The sequence below is a fragment of the Dipodomys ordii genome, unplaced genomic scaffold (genome assembly GCF_000151885.1).
Source record: "Dipodomys ordii isolate 6190 unplaced genomic scaffold, Dord_2.0 Scaffold57, whole genome shotgun sequence".
In the NCBI taxonomy this organism is placed as follows: Eukaryota; Metazoa; Chordata; class Mammalia; order Rodentia; family Heteromyidae; genus Dipodomys; species Dipodomys ordii.
Genome location: NW_012267273.1, coordinates 4,054,960 through 4,072,038, shown reverse-complemented (window position 1 = coordinate 4,072,038; position 17,079 = coordinate 4,054,960). Strand labels below are relative to the sequence as shown.

Here is a 17,079-nt window from a genome sequence, read left to right as displayed (position 1 = left end):
TACAGACTGTGATTGACAATTTGCTCCAGGAAAGTTAGAATGACTTGTGACTTTAAATGAGCATCATTATTCCACAATACTGTGAATTTCCGGAAATTATGTAATCAATTAATCACATTCAAAAAAAAAAAAGAACCTCGGGGAAGGGAGGGAGGGAGGAGATGGTAGGGGGAAAACAATGGAGGGGGTAACAATGTTCAAGAGGAAGTGTACCCATTACCTCACTCATGTAACTGTAACCCTCTGTATAGTATCTTTCCAATAAAAAAGAAAAAAAATCATTACAATACCATTGTATATCATAATCATGCATTTTCACTTCAGTTTTCAAATATGTAATTTAAGAATGAGTATGTATTTGTATTTATATTTTGTCTGTATTTATGTGCATTTTAGAGAGTGTCGGTTTATGTATGTATAGATAAACACACACATACACACATAGATGTATTTTAAAAATCATTACGCTTTCTCACTAGTTTGTTTTATGTTTCTTTACCACTTACTTTCCTACTTGTATGAACTAATTTTATTTTTTTCAATAGAAGGAATTACCTCAGACTTGATCTTTTTTGTTCCCTTTGAAAAACCTACATGAAATCTTCCCGCTGGGTTTAATAGAACAGGCACAACAAACTGACCTTCATTTTCTCCTGTGTTCTTTTGTCACCTCAATGTTCTTTAGTGTGGCTCTATTTGTTGTTGTCTGAAGTGCATCTAGATTGTGTGATAGAGGATTTTTATTTCAATTGCCATTGATTTTTGAAATGTATTCATTCACTTTATAACTTGTGGTGCCAGTTTTAAATGGAGTACTTCAAAAGGCTTTGTGGTATACATCTTGGTTATATTTCATTTTTACCTCCTTGATTCATAGAGACATTTACCTTTGACAATAGTGTCCTGGTTCAGTAATCAAGAAAAATAACTTAATTTCAGTTATATTTCTACTTTATGACTTGATATAGATACTCCTGTTGTGTGTGCAGACATGCATACACATGAAGAAATAATAACAAAAGTAACTAATGAGGTTTATTTTCTATTTTGTCTTATATGTGTACACTATTATGTACTACATAAATATTAGTGCCACATATATGATTTATATTTTTATTTTTTTAATGTCAGTCAAAGGTTACAGATCTCTATTTCATGCAAAAGATCACTGAAAATGTAGATAAGGCAAAAGCTGCATTTAACTGGGATTGAAAATTTTGTGCTTTATACAATTTTCTAGTTGTAATCTGTAAATTGGAAGAGTGAAATAAAATCCACAAAATTAAGAAAGTAATTATTCAAAGATTGACCTAATATTTGATCTTTAGTCCAAGATCAATTTTTGTATAGTATTAGTACCATTTAGAATGGAAAGTATAATATCCATATTTTTGTCTAGAGGATGCTTTGACAAAATAAGTTCAATATACCTTAAATATACACAAAAGATACCAATATCATTTTCCCAGAAACTGATTTCATACAATCAGATTAAATACACTGTTGTACTGCATGTTTTGTACATAGTTTTACCTACTTTAAAACACAAGAAATTTCAAAATGCTATTAATTAAGTTTGTTGAACCCTCCAACACCTGATCTTTCACCTGTTTTTAATGGACAATGTTCAGGAGAAAATTGCACAGAGACCATAATTCTGAGTTTTAAGTTATGATACTACTTGGAAAGCAGGAAAACAATACCATTTGCAGTTTCCTTTTAAAAAACAACAACAACAATTGGAGAGTTCTTCTAAATCATGAACACCATTACTCAGGAATAACATCACCTGAATTGATACTGATTAAAGTTTCAGCTCTAACATACATTTACTTAAAAATGGAAAAATAATTCTCCAATTTTATTGACAGCAGTATTGTAAGAGTTGGGAAAAGCATTAGCATTCTCAAACATACTCTAGAATTCATACTTTTTGTCTTACAAATGAATTAACTGATATCAACAAATAATGTTTATATACCTCTTCCTGCCTCCAAATACTCTTCTCTCTGAGATGTAACATATTACCTGTTATTGATTTCTGTATCTTTGTCTTGTATGTAAGTTTATGCATTTTAAAACCTCTGAGTTGTCATATATTTAAACATTTTTCATAACAAGTTAAAATGTCTGAACATTTAGATGTTTAAATTTACTTCTTAAATATTACAAATATTTTCCTTTAGGTCATCCAATTTCCTTTAGGAAATCCAATTGATAAAATATTCTTCTGTAACATATTATGTGTAAAGAAATAAAATTATAACTTATTTATATATATTTCCACATAAAACTGTTTCTTGCAAAAGTATTTTGTACTAATATATAAAGTACATTGTCAATAAAATGACAGATTCTATAATATTAAGGGCTAGAAGCCATTCAGTAAGGTCTCTTGATTGATAAAGATTCAGGTTTAGCTACAGTAATAACAAATGACAGTGATGAAAACAAACTGGATTTTTATTTCCCTATAAACTAACACATAATGCAGCAGACACATATGGGAACATCAAAAAATTTGCCTCTCTGATTCTTAGCAAGTATCTGCACAGCATAATTTTCAGTTCCAACAAACATATTTGTATTTGAGAGAAGAGAAAGGACATTCATTATATTTCCTTGGAAGACATAATTTCAAAATTTCATATACCCCTTCCATTTGGAGCCATTTGGCCAGAATTAGTCAGATATCCATCCAAAGCTCAAGGGAAACCTTAAAGCATAATGTAGCATGTGCAGAAATAAAGCCAGAGATGTATTACTAAAGGAAGAGATGAGGTAGAGAACAATTACTCAGCTGCCTTTTAGTCCGTATTAAGAGATGGCATTTGCCTAAAAAAGCATTATCAAAGAACAGTCCAGCTAATTATGGGTGTATGTGGATTGCTGTTATTAAAAATTGCATACAAATATCATGTAAGAACTAGGTGCTAGGGGCTCACGGTGTTTCAAACTTTACAGAAAAAAAGCTGTATGTCAATAAGGGCTTATGAATAAAGGCTATGCATTTCCTATTTGCAATAAGATAATGTATTTCAATGGCTTTTAAAATGCTTTTAACCCACATGTATGGGATAAAATTTATTATAATCAAATCATTTCCCCTAGCCATGAGTCCTAATAAAAGAATGTTCCTGGGGGAATATGGAAAGATATGTTAAAATAAATTGTTCATGAAAGGAAGATGAAAATTTAAGAGAAGTCTATTATAATTAAAATCCACTGCTGCAAACATTTGCATTTAAAAAATAAAATTCTAAGCCGGGCGACAGTAGCTCATGCCTGTAATCTTAGTTACTCAGGAGGCTGAAATCTGAGAATTGTGGTAAAGCCAGCCTGGGCAGGAAAGTCCATGTAACTCTTACCTCCAATTAACTGGCCCTGTGGCTCAAGTGGTAGAAGGCTCACCTTGAGCTGAGGAGGACAAGTGAAGGGCCCAGGCCCAGAATTCAAGCCCCATGACCACCATGACTACCACCACTATCAACAACAACAAAATTCTAAAATAATAACTGCAGTTTGTACTCTAAGAGAACCATAATAAGCAAGTAGCTTACACAAAGAGTGTCAAACAAAGAAGGGAAGGAAGCAAGGGAGGGAAGCAGAGAGAGAAGGCAGGGAAGGAGGGAGGGTTGGGCACTGGTGGTTCAAGTCTGTAATATTAACTACTCAGGAAGATGAGACATGAGGATGTCCTTTAGAAGCCAAAGTGAGCAGGATACTCCTAGAGAAACTTATCTCCAATTAACCACAAATAGCTGGCAGTGGAGCTGTGGCTCAAGTGATAGAGCCCTAGCCTTGAACAAAGCAAAAATTGAGGGACAATGCTTAGATCCTTCAAGCCCTAGTACTGGCACACACACACACACACACACACACACGCACACACACACACACACACACACACACACACACACACACACGTGTACACCAATACACCAAAGAATAAAAAAGGAAGAAGGAAGTGAGAATGAGTAAAATGGGACAATTAAATAAGAATAAACAAGTGAATATCAAAGACACTAAACATTTCTTTTAGGGGGGGAGGGGTCCGTTTGTGGGTCTTAAACTCTGGGCCTGGGCGCTGTCCTTCAGCTCTTCAGCTCAAGGCTAGTGCTCTACCTCTTGAGCCACAGTGCTTCTGGCTCTTTGCTTTTTGCTTATGTGGTGCTGAGGAATCGAACCCAGGGCCTCAGGCATGCAAGGCAAGCGCTCTACCAGTGAGCCACCATCCCAGCCCGACACTAAACATTTCTAAGGATATCAATTAAATTGACAAAATTTTAGCTTGAGAGAGAGTATTGTCATTGTGGCTGATGGACATAAGAAATGGAAAAGTTTGACAAGCCTTAAAAATAATCACAATTACTAAAACACACATCAAATCTCACTTCAGTGCATACTCAAACTAACAGGAAACAAGGCTAAAAGTGTATGCATGGTCATAATATTCAGTATACAGTTGTGAAAATAAAACCAGAGATTTGAGGAGATGGGTAGGTTTGGAGAGATTGGGCAAAATATGAAAGGAGTGACATTGATTAAGACTCATTGTATTCATAAGTGGACATGTTTAACTAAAACCCCTTTGTACAATCACTTAAAAGATAATAAAATTGAATAAAGAAACATCATCCATAAGATTTTAAGTGGAAAAACATAGATATACTTAAAATGATGAATAAGTAAAAACCATGATATATTCATATTACTGTTTGATACTGTAGCATCAACATGCACTTGAAAACAATACCCTAAGTGAAAGAACCCAGTCACAGAGACTAAACATTACATGTCTCTATTGCATGAAATGCCCAGGGCACTAAATTTATTGAGACAAAGAGGAGATGTCACAAATCTATACAAATAGTGTGAGGATAGATGGAAAGTTATGACATCTAGGTTTTGGAAGTAGGAAAAGACTCTCAAATTACATGTGGAGATGGTTGTAGAAAAATTTGAACATACTAAATCCATTGATGAAATGGCAATGGATCATTTGTGAGTGGAATTTTTAATACCCTATTAATCTTAAGAGTTTTGGGAAAGAAATCTATAAATATAGATTTCTCCTCCTTATGATTTAAGCATCAAGTCAAAATTCAAGTATTTTATAACTGAAATCTTCTTGCAAATATTTATTTTTTGTTGGAGTGTACTATCTTTTCCTTGAGTTTTGCTTTCTGAAGTATTTTTATTCATGCCTCAAGTAGACATATACAACATTTTTACTGCATTTTTTACAATTGATATATTTTATAGAACCCAATCTAAAACCCACGTTTTGAAACTGGTTCAAATACAAATAAGTTAACATATGTTCTTCATTTATATTCAAGATTAGCGCCCTTTCAGAAATTAGTGTACAATCCTATTTATTGAATTATTGTCATACATAGTCCATAAGGAGAAATTTCAGTTGCAGTGCTGCTGCTTTCTTCACAATTTGACCGCAGGGCTTTGTGTGTTTTGTTTACATTAATATAATCATTCGTTGACCACAACACTAAGCAAGTTACAGTGGGGTTGCACTACATTCATCTCCACAATGGCAAAATAAAGGAAGGAAATTAGAAAAGTGTAATTATGTGTTTCCTCACCTTACAATTGCTCTGGAAAGATCTGCAATTATTTTGGGGCTTAATACAATAATTTAAAACATATCTCACATAGATGTATGTATATACATATATATGCATATAACTGGGCTGAAGCTGTGCCTCACTAAGTAGTGTGCTAACCAGGGAATGAAAGTGACAGGCATTAAGTTCACATCTTAGTCATGGACCTAAAAAAGGTGAAAATAAATTACATAAAATCATTACTAAATGTATGCACTCTCATAGAGAGTACAATGTACTCTTTACTTTGTCAAGTACCATATATATATACATATATGTATACTTATATACACATATACACATGTGTATACACATATACATATTTGAATATATATGTATATGTATATATGTATATGTATATAAACATATCTCTCATACATATGTATATATGTATATACATATGCGCATATATATTCTCTCTTTATATATATATATATATATATATACATATTACCATATCTGCACTCAGAAAACATACATAGAGCTTGGCTGCAAAACCAATGCTCTGGTTGTCCACATCTGCACAGGTCTTACCTTTGTCTTGGCAGGCTGATGAGGGGCTGTTTGTGGCACCTCTTACTAAGGCTGAAGAGTTTGTGTACAATCCTCTGTGCCTTCAGAAAAAGTTGCTTCATGCTGCTTTCCAACTGCTCATAGCGACGCTGAAAATTAGAATCCATTGTCCACAAGTGCAGGACGGCAGAGGCGTTGAGGAAGTAATGCACGGGCAGCCTCTTCATGAAGAACTTGAACTCATCTGAGGGACAAAGTTCAGTAAGTTCATACTTTAATTATAAAACAACTCTAATAAAAAACAAACGCTAATATAAAATGAAACTCTAATATAAAACAATCTAATATGTGAAAAACAAAACACATGCAATTTGTTCTTAATGAATAACAAGTTTTAGAAGGGATATTTAAGACTGTTTTCCTTTTAGATCCTTTTAGATATAACTTCTCAAGGAAGATGAGTTATTTCAGGTAAATAAGCAATTCTCACCACATGTTCTACAGCAAGGCAATCTTTGTCAGAAATTTTACTGCTTTATTTATTGTATTAACACTGGCACTTGATCTCAGAGCCCTGTATTTTGGTTTTGCTTTTTGGTTCAAGGAGGGTGCTCTACCCTTTGAGCTACCTTTCCACTTCTGGATAGGAGTCTCACAGACTTTTTCAGCCAGGCTGGCTTTGAACCTGAGTCGTCTGATCTTACTGGTAACTGGTGTGAGCCACCAGCTGTCAGTATAAATTTTCTAAAATCAATTTAACAATTATATATAACTGGGCTGAAGGTGTGCCTCACTGGGTAGTGTGCTAACCAGTGAATGAAAGTGACAGGTATTAAGTTCACATCCTAGTCATGGACCTAAAAAAAGTGAAAATAAATTACATAAAATCATTACTAAATTTATGTACTCTCATAGAGAGAACAATGTACTCTTTGTCAAGAACCGTATTCTAATTTGTTGTGCTATAAATACTTAAAGCAAGTGGTTACTAAAGATGTACCTATTACAATGGTGTTGCACTACATTCAAAAAAGGTACATTTATTGTCATTTGTTAGTAGTATGTGGCATTTGCTTTGGTAGTAGTTCACAAAAATGTCTAAATTACTGTTAGAATTTCTAAATTTGATATCTGAGACTACAAAGGATGTTAATATGTATTTATGAAACTGAACTTGTTTTAGTTTAGAAATTAGGACAATTTTAATGTTTAGGTAGAGCTCATGTCATCAGGACTGATAAATATCTTTTAATAATTAAAAGATATTTTCATTAATACTGTTGTTCTTTCTTCTAGAGCAACTATTCTCATTTGACATTTCTTAGACACAAAGGGTGAAGGACCTGAATTGAAGAAGAAGAATGAATAAAATGAAACGGAAAGAACAAAAACCAAAAAAGGAAAAAAAATGTGTCAAAGATTTTACAGGGCATATCCATTTTATATGCTTGGAATCATTATCTTTAATAAGCAGAGTGTAAATAATAGATGAATCTGAAAATTCTGATTTGACAATGTTCTATGTTTTGTTTGGTCCCATATGTCTCTGAGAAACTCCATGTTTTGAGTAAAGAATTCATGCATGGAAATTGGAAAGCATTCATTAGATTAGTCTCAGAGCAGATGCCATTATTTTGAAATCTAATCATTCATTTTATTGTCATTTTTTTATTGAACACATTCAATAAGCCCTTATTGTGTTGTGTTGAGGCATATTCAATTATGTTCATTTTTTTAACAGTATTGGAAAGGGCTCTATATTGGAAGCCTGTATTCAAGTTAAATAAATTTTGTTAACCTAAAATTTATTGTTTTAGCAGTATATATGTACTAGTGATTTTCTGCTGAAAATTGTAGTGTGGAATTCCTATGAAATGGGGTTTTAATATGACAGTGGAGTAATTACTTCATTAGAAAGTCATTAGCAGACACTACTGACAGTCACCCACAACACTGATGGAACACCTGTTGTTCACAGAACATGCAGATGTTTCCATCTGTGACAGAAACTTGGATAAACCTTTCATCTAATGTCTAAAATGACTAATAAATGATATGTCATATTTTGAGTCACTAAAACATCACATTAAATGAATTAGTTATTCTACTTACAAGCCAAGGGAATCATCAAGATTATTCCTGCACATCATTTCTCCCAATTTTACATTTGTAAACTATATCAATGAAATTTGAATGACACATTAGAATATTAAGGAAAACTATAATTTGTATAGCTACAAAAATAAAATAAGCCAGGTGCTGGTAGCTCACGCCTATAATCTTAGATACTAAGGAGGCTGAGATCTGAGGATCATGGTTCAAAGCCAGCCAAGGCATAAAAGTCCATGAGACTCTGATCTCCAATTAAGCATTCAGCAAACTGGAAGTGGCACTGTGGCTCAAGTGGTAGTGTTCTCCTTGAGCTGAAGAGCCGAGGGACAGCACCCAGGCCAAGAGTTCAAGCGCCACAACTGATAAAAAGAATCAATCAATCAATCAAATAAATAAAATAGCAACAAAGATAAGATTCAATAATTAGGGTTGACCAGTAATATTTTGTTTAATAGTTATTTTCAAGGCTATGTTAAAGATAAAGGCCTATTATCATTGGCTATTATCATTTAAAAGGTAAAGTATCAATTACAAACCAAAATGGGGGGGGTACAGATGAATTCTAAATGTCATGTATAATTATCAGAAAACTAGATTTATATGTATTTTATCAGAAAGTTCTAGGGATATGCATTTAACTGTACATAAATTGAGTCTTTTTACAAGGCAAAAGTATAGGGAAACAAAGTAACAGAAAGACCATAAATATTTATGCTAGAAAGAATTTATAGTCAGTTTCAGTTTTTGTAAAAAAAATTCACAAGAAGAAAATAATAATACAGAGCAAGTTTTATCAAATTAATAAATTCTATGTAGGCAAAGAGAATTAGGCTGAATGAAAACTTTCCAATAAAGTATTTGAGTAGAATCACTATATTAACTTTGGAATATTAATATTTCTTCACTAAGAGCAATCAATGATTTATTTTTAATTGGTTGGCAAAGTGTGTTTCTTTGCTTTTCTTCCCTTTAATAAAAACTTTACTAAATACTTATTACCTCCTTAGCTAATTTTGAGACCAATCATTCCTCTTCTTCCTCCTCATTCTCCCTGCTCCTTGCACCATCCTTAATTCCCCAGCCTTCTCTTTCTGTGCCTCTTTCCCTCAAATTACTCTTCAGTGCATTAAATATTATCTCAATTACATTTCTATTACTTATTTCAATGCAAATTTAATTGAAAAAACTTATGAATTCTGTAAGTAATATTTGCTTTTCTTTTTATTTTAATCTTATTGTAATGGTGATGTCAGATACAGTTACATATGTAAGGTTATAAGTACATTTCTTATGGAACATTGTTATCCCCTCCTTTGTTTTCTCCTTCACCCCACTCTGCTCCCCTCCCCATCCTCAAGTTCCCAGTTGTAAAGTTCATTTCCATCACAGTGTTGTGAGTTTCAAGGTTGCATTGGTTAACCTTTTTCTTTTTTGTTAGCATTTTGTTATTCCCCTTCCAGTCTCCAAATCAGATAAACATATATGCAAGACATGGGGTACCAAAATCAAAAACAGTGACAACAGGGGATAAACCAAAAAGAAAAAAAAACTTCATCTAATACATTAACAACAAAAACAGCTGGGCGCCAGTGGCTCACACCTGTAATCTTAGCTACTCAGGAGGCTGAGGTCTGAGGCTCCTGGTTCAAAGCCAGCCAGGACAGAAAAGTCCATGAGACTCTTATCTCCAATAAACCAGTAGAAAACCAAAAGTGGCACTGTGGCTCAAGTGGTAGAGTGCTAGCCTTGAGCTGAAGAGCTGAGGGACAGCACCCAGGGCAGAGTTCAAACCCCATGACTGACAAAAAGCAAAACAAAACAAAAACAAAAACAAAGAAACAAACCTCTTGTTTCCATACCTTCGAATTCTGCTTCCTTAATTATATTGTATGAAATAAGTTCTTTGAATTACTGTATTTGTTCTATGGCATTACCACCCTGATCACACCTGAGCTCCTCTGAAATATTGTGTTTACCCAATGCTAATATGTATTTAGTTCTGCATGCACTTTGTACTCATACTTTGCAGTTGAATTAAGTGGATATGAAAGGGGAATAGTTGGGGATGGGTATCTTTATTTTGACTAGTAATTCTAATGTTTCTGTCCAGCCAGATGAACATGAAAAGGGTTGATAAGCATTGTTGATTATGTAGTTTTAAATATTCAGATTACGTATTTAGATTTTTTCCCCAAAGTTTCACTGGTACTTTGAGAACATATAGTTTACTTCCAGAAAAGTAAAAAGAATTCCATTGTGCATATATACCACATTTTCTTGATCCATTCATCTACTGAGGGGCATCTGGGTTGGTTCCATATCTTAGCTATAGTAAATAATGCTGCAATAAACATAGTTGTGCTGGTAGCTTTAGTATGGTCTTGTTTATGATCATTTGGGTAAATCCCAAAAGTGGGATTGCTGGGTCATAAGGGAGCTCTATGTGGAGTCTTTTGAGGAACCTCCATATAGCTTTCCAAAGTGGTTGTACAAGTTTACACTCCCACCAACAATGCAGTAAGGTTCCTTTCTGTCCACATCCCCTCCAGCATCTGTTATTATTATAGTTCTTGATTATAGCCCATTCTAACTTGGGTGAGGTGGTATCTCAATGTTGATTTGATTTGCATTTCTTTTATGGCTAGAGAAGTTGAACATTTCTTCATTGTCTATTGGCCATCCTTCTTTCCTCTTCAGAGAAATTTCTCTTTAAGTCTTTAGCCCACTTATTTATTGGGCAGTTGTATCTTTGAAGATTTGTTGTTGAGGGATTTAAATTTTTGAGTTCCAGGTATATTTTAGATATGACACCCTTGTCCGTTGTATGGCTAGTGAAGATCTTCTCCCAATCCATGGGCTTTCTATTGATGTAACAGATAGAATGACATTGCCACATTCGTTAGGAAATGGAAAGACTTGGAAAAATTATATTAAATGAAGTAAGCCAGGCTAATAGGTCCCATGGTTTCCGTTATTTGCAATAATTAGTATATGAGTGAGTCAAGCAGAAAAGGTCAGATAAATTGATGTTAGGGAAATGAACCTCAAGATAAGTATTCAAATGTTTTGTTTTCTTTCATGCGATTGTTTCTATCATATTTATAAGATGATCTCTTTGTTGCTTTGTATGTCCCTCCCCCACGGTATAACCCCTGCTTTCACTGTATTTGATGTTAGTATAATTTGTGGAGGGAAAGGGAAAAAACAAGTCCTTTAAATAGGGATACAGATGGACCCATTGCAACAATGAGATGTATGAGTCGTTATGTCAAAAAATGAACTTTACAACTTTGGTTTGGGGGGTAGATCAGGTGTGGGGACATGGGAAGGGAAAACAAAGGAGGAGGCAATAATGCTTGATAAGAAATGTACTCATTATCTTGCCCATGTAATTGTAACCCCTCTGTATGGTATTTTCACAATAAAAAAAAGAAAAGTAAAAAGAGCATATTATATTGTAGAGTCTTTTTTCCCTCTTTCCCTCCCTCCATTCTTCTTCCTTCCTTCCTCTTTTTTTCTTTTCTTTCATCCTTCCTTCTTCCTTTTTTCCCTCTTTCTTTCTTCTTTTGCTCTTTCTGTGTTTCTTTCTTTCTTTCTTTCTTTTGTTCATTCTTTTTCTCTATCCTTCTTCTATTTTTTTTTTTAGCTTATTAGGATTTGAAAACAGGGCTTCACACTCTCCAAGCAAGTGATTTAAACTGTGTGCCACACCTTCACTGTGATTTCTTGGGTTATAAATTCACCTAAATACTCAAAACAGAGGTTACCACCATGGATAAATACAGCTAGAAAAGACTGAATGAGAAAAAAATGGGTGACTATATGTTTTATCTTAACTCATGTGAATATGTTATAGTGATACAATTTAAATTAACATTGGAAATAATTATAAAAATGCCCAAATGTTAACTTATTGTATACACAGTATCTTATGTGTCAAAGAGTCTGGAAAATAATTCCAATTTATAACAGTCTAAAGAAATTCTTAGGTATAAACTTAACATTTTTGTTGCAATACTGTACTGAATTCAGACTTTTGCTTTTGACAGGCAAGTGTCCATCACTTGAGCCACAGCCTCAGCCCTTTTACTTTCAAAACTTTGAGAAATAGGTTTCAACTTTTCCCAGACTACTATTCTCCTATTTACATTTTCCATTTCACTGGGATGACAGGCAGAAGGCATTATGCTCAACTTTAGCTTGGTTGATATAGGTTTCCCCAGCTTTTGCCAGAAACTGTACTTAAACAATGATCCTTAGAACTCACTGTCAGAGTAACGAGGATTATAGGTAAGCCCACCATGTGGCTCAAATATATTTAAAAGGTCTACAATACAACCGATAACACTTAAAAAATAAATTGGAGGTACCAGAAGATGGAAAGATCACCCATGTGCATGGATCACCAAGGTGAATATTTTTTAAAGTGCCCTTTTACCAAAAGCCATAACAAGTACATTATCCAATGATATTTTTTCCATAAAAGGAAATACATCAACATAAGCAGCTGAAGTAATCCTGCCACAAAACAAGAATGTTGTAGATATTCTAAGACCTGAATTCAAACTACATTGCAGAGGCATAACAAAACAGCATAATACTGGCATTAAAATATATTGCGGAACAACAGAATAGAATAAATATAAGAAATAAAGTCAAGCAACATAAGCCCACTTCTTCCGGCTAAAGATGCAAAAATATATTCCATTGGAAAATAGTATGGTGCAGGAGAAACTGGAGTTCCTCAAGAATTGAAACTAACCCCTGTCTCAGTTTGCGCACACACACACACACACACACACACACAAACACACACAAACACACACACAAAATCAACATAAGTGAACCAAAGACCCTAATGTGTTACCTAAAACTTTGAAATAATTAGAAAAAAATCATAAGAGAAATACTTAAAGCTCGAAGTGTGGGTGATGATTTTTTTTAATTGAAATACAAGAGCCCAGCTAACAAGGGTAAGAATTCACAAATGGGATTTTATCAAATCAAAAGTCTTCAGGTAGAAAAAATGAATAAAATCAAACAAAAAATAATTAACAGTGAAAAGAGACAGACTATAGGGAAAGGGAAAATTATTGCCTGAGTTCTCTTATTATTATATATCTGGAATACACAAAAAATAAAAATTTTGCCAAATATACAAATTTTCCACTAAATAAAGGGACAATAGAACTGAATAGAAACTTAAATAGCTCCTGAACGCATGTCCAACATCCTGAACCTTCAGAGAAATGCAAGCTAAAACTGCATTGAAGGTCAGGTGAAGTACCTCATGTTTATAACCCCAGTTATGCAGAGACAGAGGTTAGAGGATGAGGTCTGAAATTAGCCATGGATAAAGTTCAAGACTATACTTGAAAGATAACTTAAAATAGAAAGATCTGGAAAATTGGCTGAAGTGATAAAAACACTTGCTTAGCAAATGTGATGACTTAGTTCAATCCTTAGAGTTGCAAAAACATTAAACAAATAAAATAACATGCATTGAAATTCAACCTCACAATTATAATTTTCATTATGATGACATGAATAGTTTTTCTACCATAAAACAAACACTGAAAATGTCTGAAGAACTTGGAAAGAACATGTGAAGAATTCAGGCATGAAGCACTTAAGATAAAAAGCAAACTAGAAAAAGTAAAGGAATAGGAATATAAGAATAAGTATGCAAACATTTATTTTAAAACAGCTTAATAACTCCTGATTTCAAATTTATAATCTCTATTTTCCAATTCACCTCTCCTGCTTGTATATGTGAAACAAGAGTGTTTTGGAACAAAGATTAATATCAAACTGTGGTAAAAGTAAATTCTTTAAGCAATGTGTTGATGAAACTATTTTACTTGCTTATACTAAATGGGGATTTTATTATATCTATATGTGAACAGATGCCAAATGTATTCTGCTTCTTTGGTTGAATTTTCATACCACAATTTATTTTTTTCTGGTTGTAACTTTAGTCTACACTCACCCTAGACTTATATTAAGTTCTAGTTACAAAGTTGACAATTAAATATAAAATTATTTATCCTATCAACTTTTCACATTATTGCCAGCTCAGAGAATTCTCTAATACAGCTATTTCTATATCATTGACACATAGTTTCCTCAGACAATAATAATTAGTTATTCTATTTTCTTATTTTCAGTCACAAAGATTTTCTAGCACATAAGTGGATGTGACTCTTGGCTCTATAGGAAAACTGCCTATCATGAAAGAAATAAACAAATTGGCAAAATAAGAAAACGAAAGTAGGAAGAAGAGCCAAAGCAAGAAAATCTGGGACCAAGAACACCTAGGGAACCAGTCCCCTAAATACCAGAGCTGACAGTTCTGACCCAGTTCTGAAGAAGGTACCCAACAAATCTGATCATCTTGACCCACATAAGAATCCTAAATACATTACTTAGTTTTTACTTTTGTAAATCTCTCTTTCCAAAAACTTCTAAACAATGGTTTGAATACCCTTTTAGAATGTTCCCAATCTCTACAAGAAATCACTGATGTTACTTGGTGTATCTACTTATGAATGCAAATGTATTCAAACCATCCTATGCAACATGGGAACAGAGTTACTAGTAAAATGACCACAACTAGAAGCTACATAAAGAAAATGGCAAGTTTGTACAATAGCTTGTGGACTCACCTATTTTATGATGCTGCAAAATGATGGGTAGATAAAGGTTATGAATCAGAAACAGGTGTAAATTCCTTCATAGCTAATAAAAATAAGTCCTTGTTTCAGACTGCTTTATTTTTCTCTGAATGCTAAAACATATATGTCAAAATATATTTTTTTAATATTTAAGGAAGTTTCCAAGCTAAGCTGTAATGCTAATACTCAGAAAATACTTTTGGCTGAAAAACACAAAAAAGCAAATAAAAAATAAAAATCTTAATGTTTTAATTGTGTCCACAAATAAACCAAATTAGAAGAAATCTTTGGAATCTCTGTGCATGTATTCATTACTCTGGGTCATTTTTCTCTAGTAGTCACTTTGCAATCACGTTGGAATTCAGGAAGGACATAACTGATCAACAACATCTTTTGATAAAGATGTAGGAAACTGCCCCCAAGGAAAGAATAATATAGTCCCAGTAGGAGAGGCCACCTTCCAGGCAACTATGGTTTGCTGTGACCAAACTGCTCCCCCCAACTTCCCAGAGCTGCTGAATAATTATCAACAAAGCCATCCTAGTGGCTTGGATGGTGGGAAAATTATGTGTACCTTTGTCATTGTCTAGATCTGAAGTTCATTTCTTTTGTAAGTTGAGTTTTGTTCATGCTTATGCGCTGCACATTGGTTGACATGCTACTTCGCTTCTTCTCTCCACATGACTTGTGCATGTCACACAACATACATTTCCCTTCCTTTCACCATTTGAGTAGTCTAACTCTGGTGAGTGGTCATACAGGATGTGGAACCCCTGGAGTAGGGTTTGTTACCTAAAACTGGTTTTCTAACTATGGAATCTGGAAAAGCCTGACATACTGTTTTTGCCCCAGTGCCCATCAGCAATAGAATGAATTATTTTGAAGTACATAAGTAGTTTAATCCATGCAGACTTTACATCTTAAGATACTGATGGGAAGATAAAAATGCCTAGAGATCTCTCCTAGGCAAGGCTCTCGGCAACAATAGAGTTTATTTCAATACAGTATTGCTTCTTTTAGTGATGATGACCTTACTGAGTAACTCACATTGTGCATTATCTACCGTCTGGTGACTACCCTCAGAGGATGTTTCTCTGCTCTTCTGTGTGATTTGGGATATTGTACATTATCCTTTAATGAATTTCTCATCACTGAGTCAAAACTTTTTGTTTTGTGCCATAAAGAATCTGTGCTGCAAGCCAGGCTCCTGCTTTCCCCGCCTCTGCCAGCACAGCCCAGAGCTGCTGTGGACGGCACCACCCACCAAACACGGTGGTGGTCCTGCCACACTAACACTGACACAGCCCGCAACTGCGGGCAGCTGCTCCTCCCTCCACCGATGCTTCAGCCCATCATCCCTGCAGCCCACCACAGCCCACTGTCCCAAGCTCCACCTGGTCCTCTCAGCATCTGGACCACCCAGCAGAGCGATTCCCTTCAGTTGCTGCAGATGCCAATCTCCCTACCTGTTCTTGCCAACGCCCAGACTCTCCCACTGAGAACCTACCAACACATCCTGGTCGCCACAACACACGTTCTATAGTCCAGTGCACCACCAGTTACAGATCTTGTGAGTAACCCAATTGGGTCCACTCCTTGTGGGTGGCAATTCTCTGTGGGGTCCCAAAGCCCTCTGACCCAAGCCCCCACCCAAAAAAAAGTGATCACATCAGAAGTGAATGCAGATCTAAGCTCTGTTCTTAAAACTCCTATAGCTACCTTGCAAAGCCTGGAAACACAGTTCCACCAATGTGATAAAAGAGTACAAATCTGAATCCCCCCAACTTCTAGCCATCAGGCCTGAGAGTGGGACTCTAGGTAGCAGTCATCTTCCCTTGTCAAAAGTCTGTCTGGATCCAAAAAAGCCACAAGGAAAACGGACTATTACAAGGCATACAAAGTTTATCAGGAATCGGCCTAGAGGACTACATGGACACTCAAGCTCCCCCAAACAAGCCGAAAAACAAACTCTTTAGATCTATTCTTTTTGTCAGTCCTGGGGTTTGACCTCTAGGCCTGGGTACTGCCCTCAGCCATTCAGCTCAAAGTTAGTGTTCTACCACTTGAGCCACAGCACCAATTCTGGCTTTTTCTGCTTATGTGGTGCTGAGGAATCGAACCCAGGGCCTCATGCATGCAAGGCAAGCACTCTACCA

General features: G+C 34.9%; 1 protein-coding gene across 2 annotated transcripts in view; it reads right to left on the bottom strand.

Moving 5' to 3' along the window:
• Brinp3 (bone morphogenetic protein/retinoic acid inducible neural-specific 3) overlaps positions 1–17,079 on the bottom strand; it is a 401,825-nt gene that overhangs the window by 71,427 nt on the left and 313,319 nt on the right. For both annotated transcript variants that reach the window (XM_013021772.1, XM_013021773.1), the window contains one exon: positions 6,159–6,381. In XM_013021772.1, the coding sequence (XP_012877226.1) occupies positions 6,159–6,381 (223 nt within the window). The remainder of the gene's footprint in view (positions 1–6,158; positions 6,382–17,079) is intronic.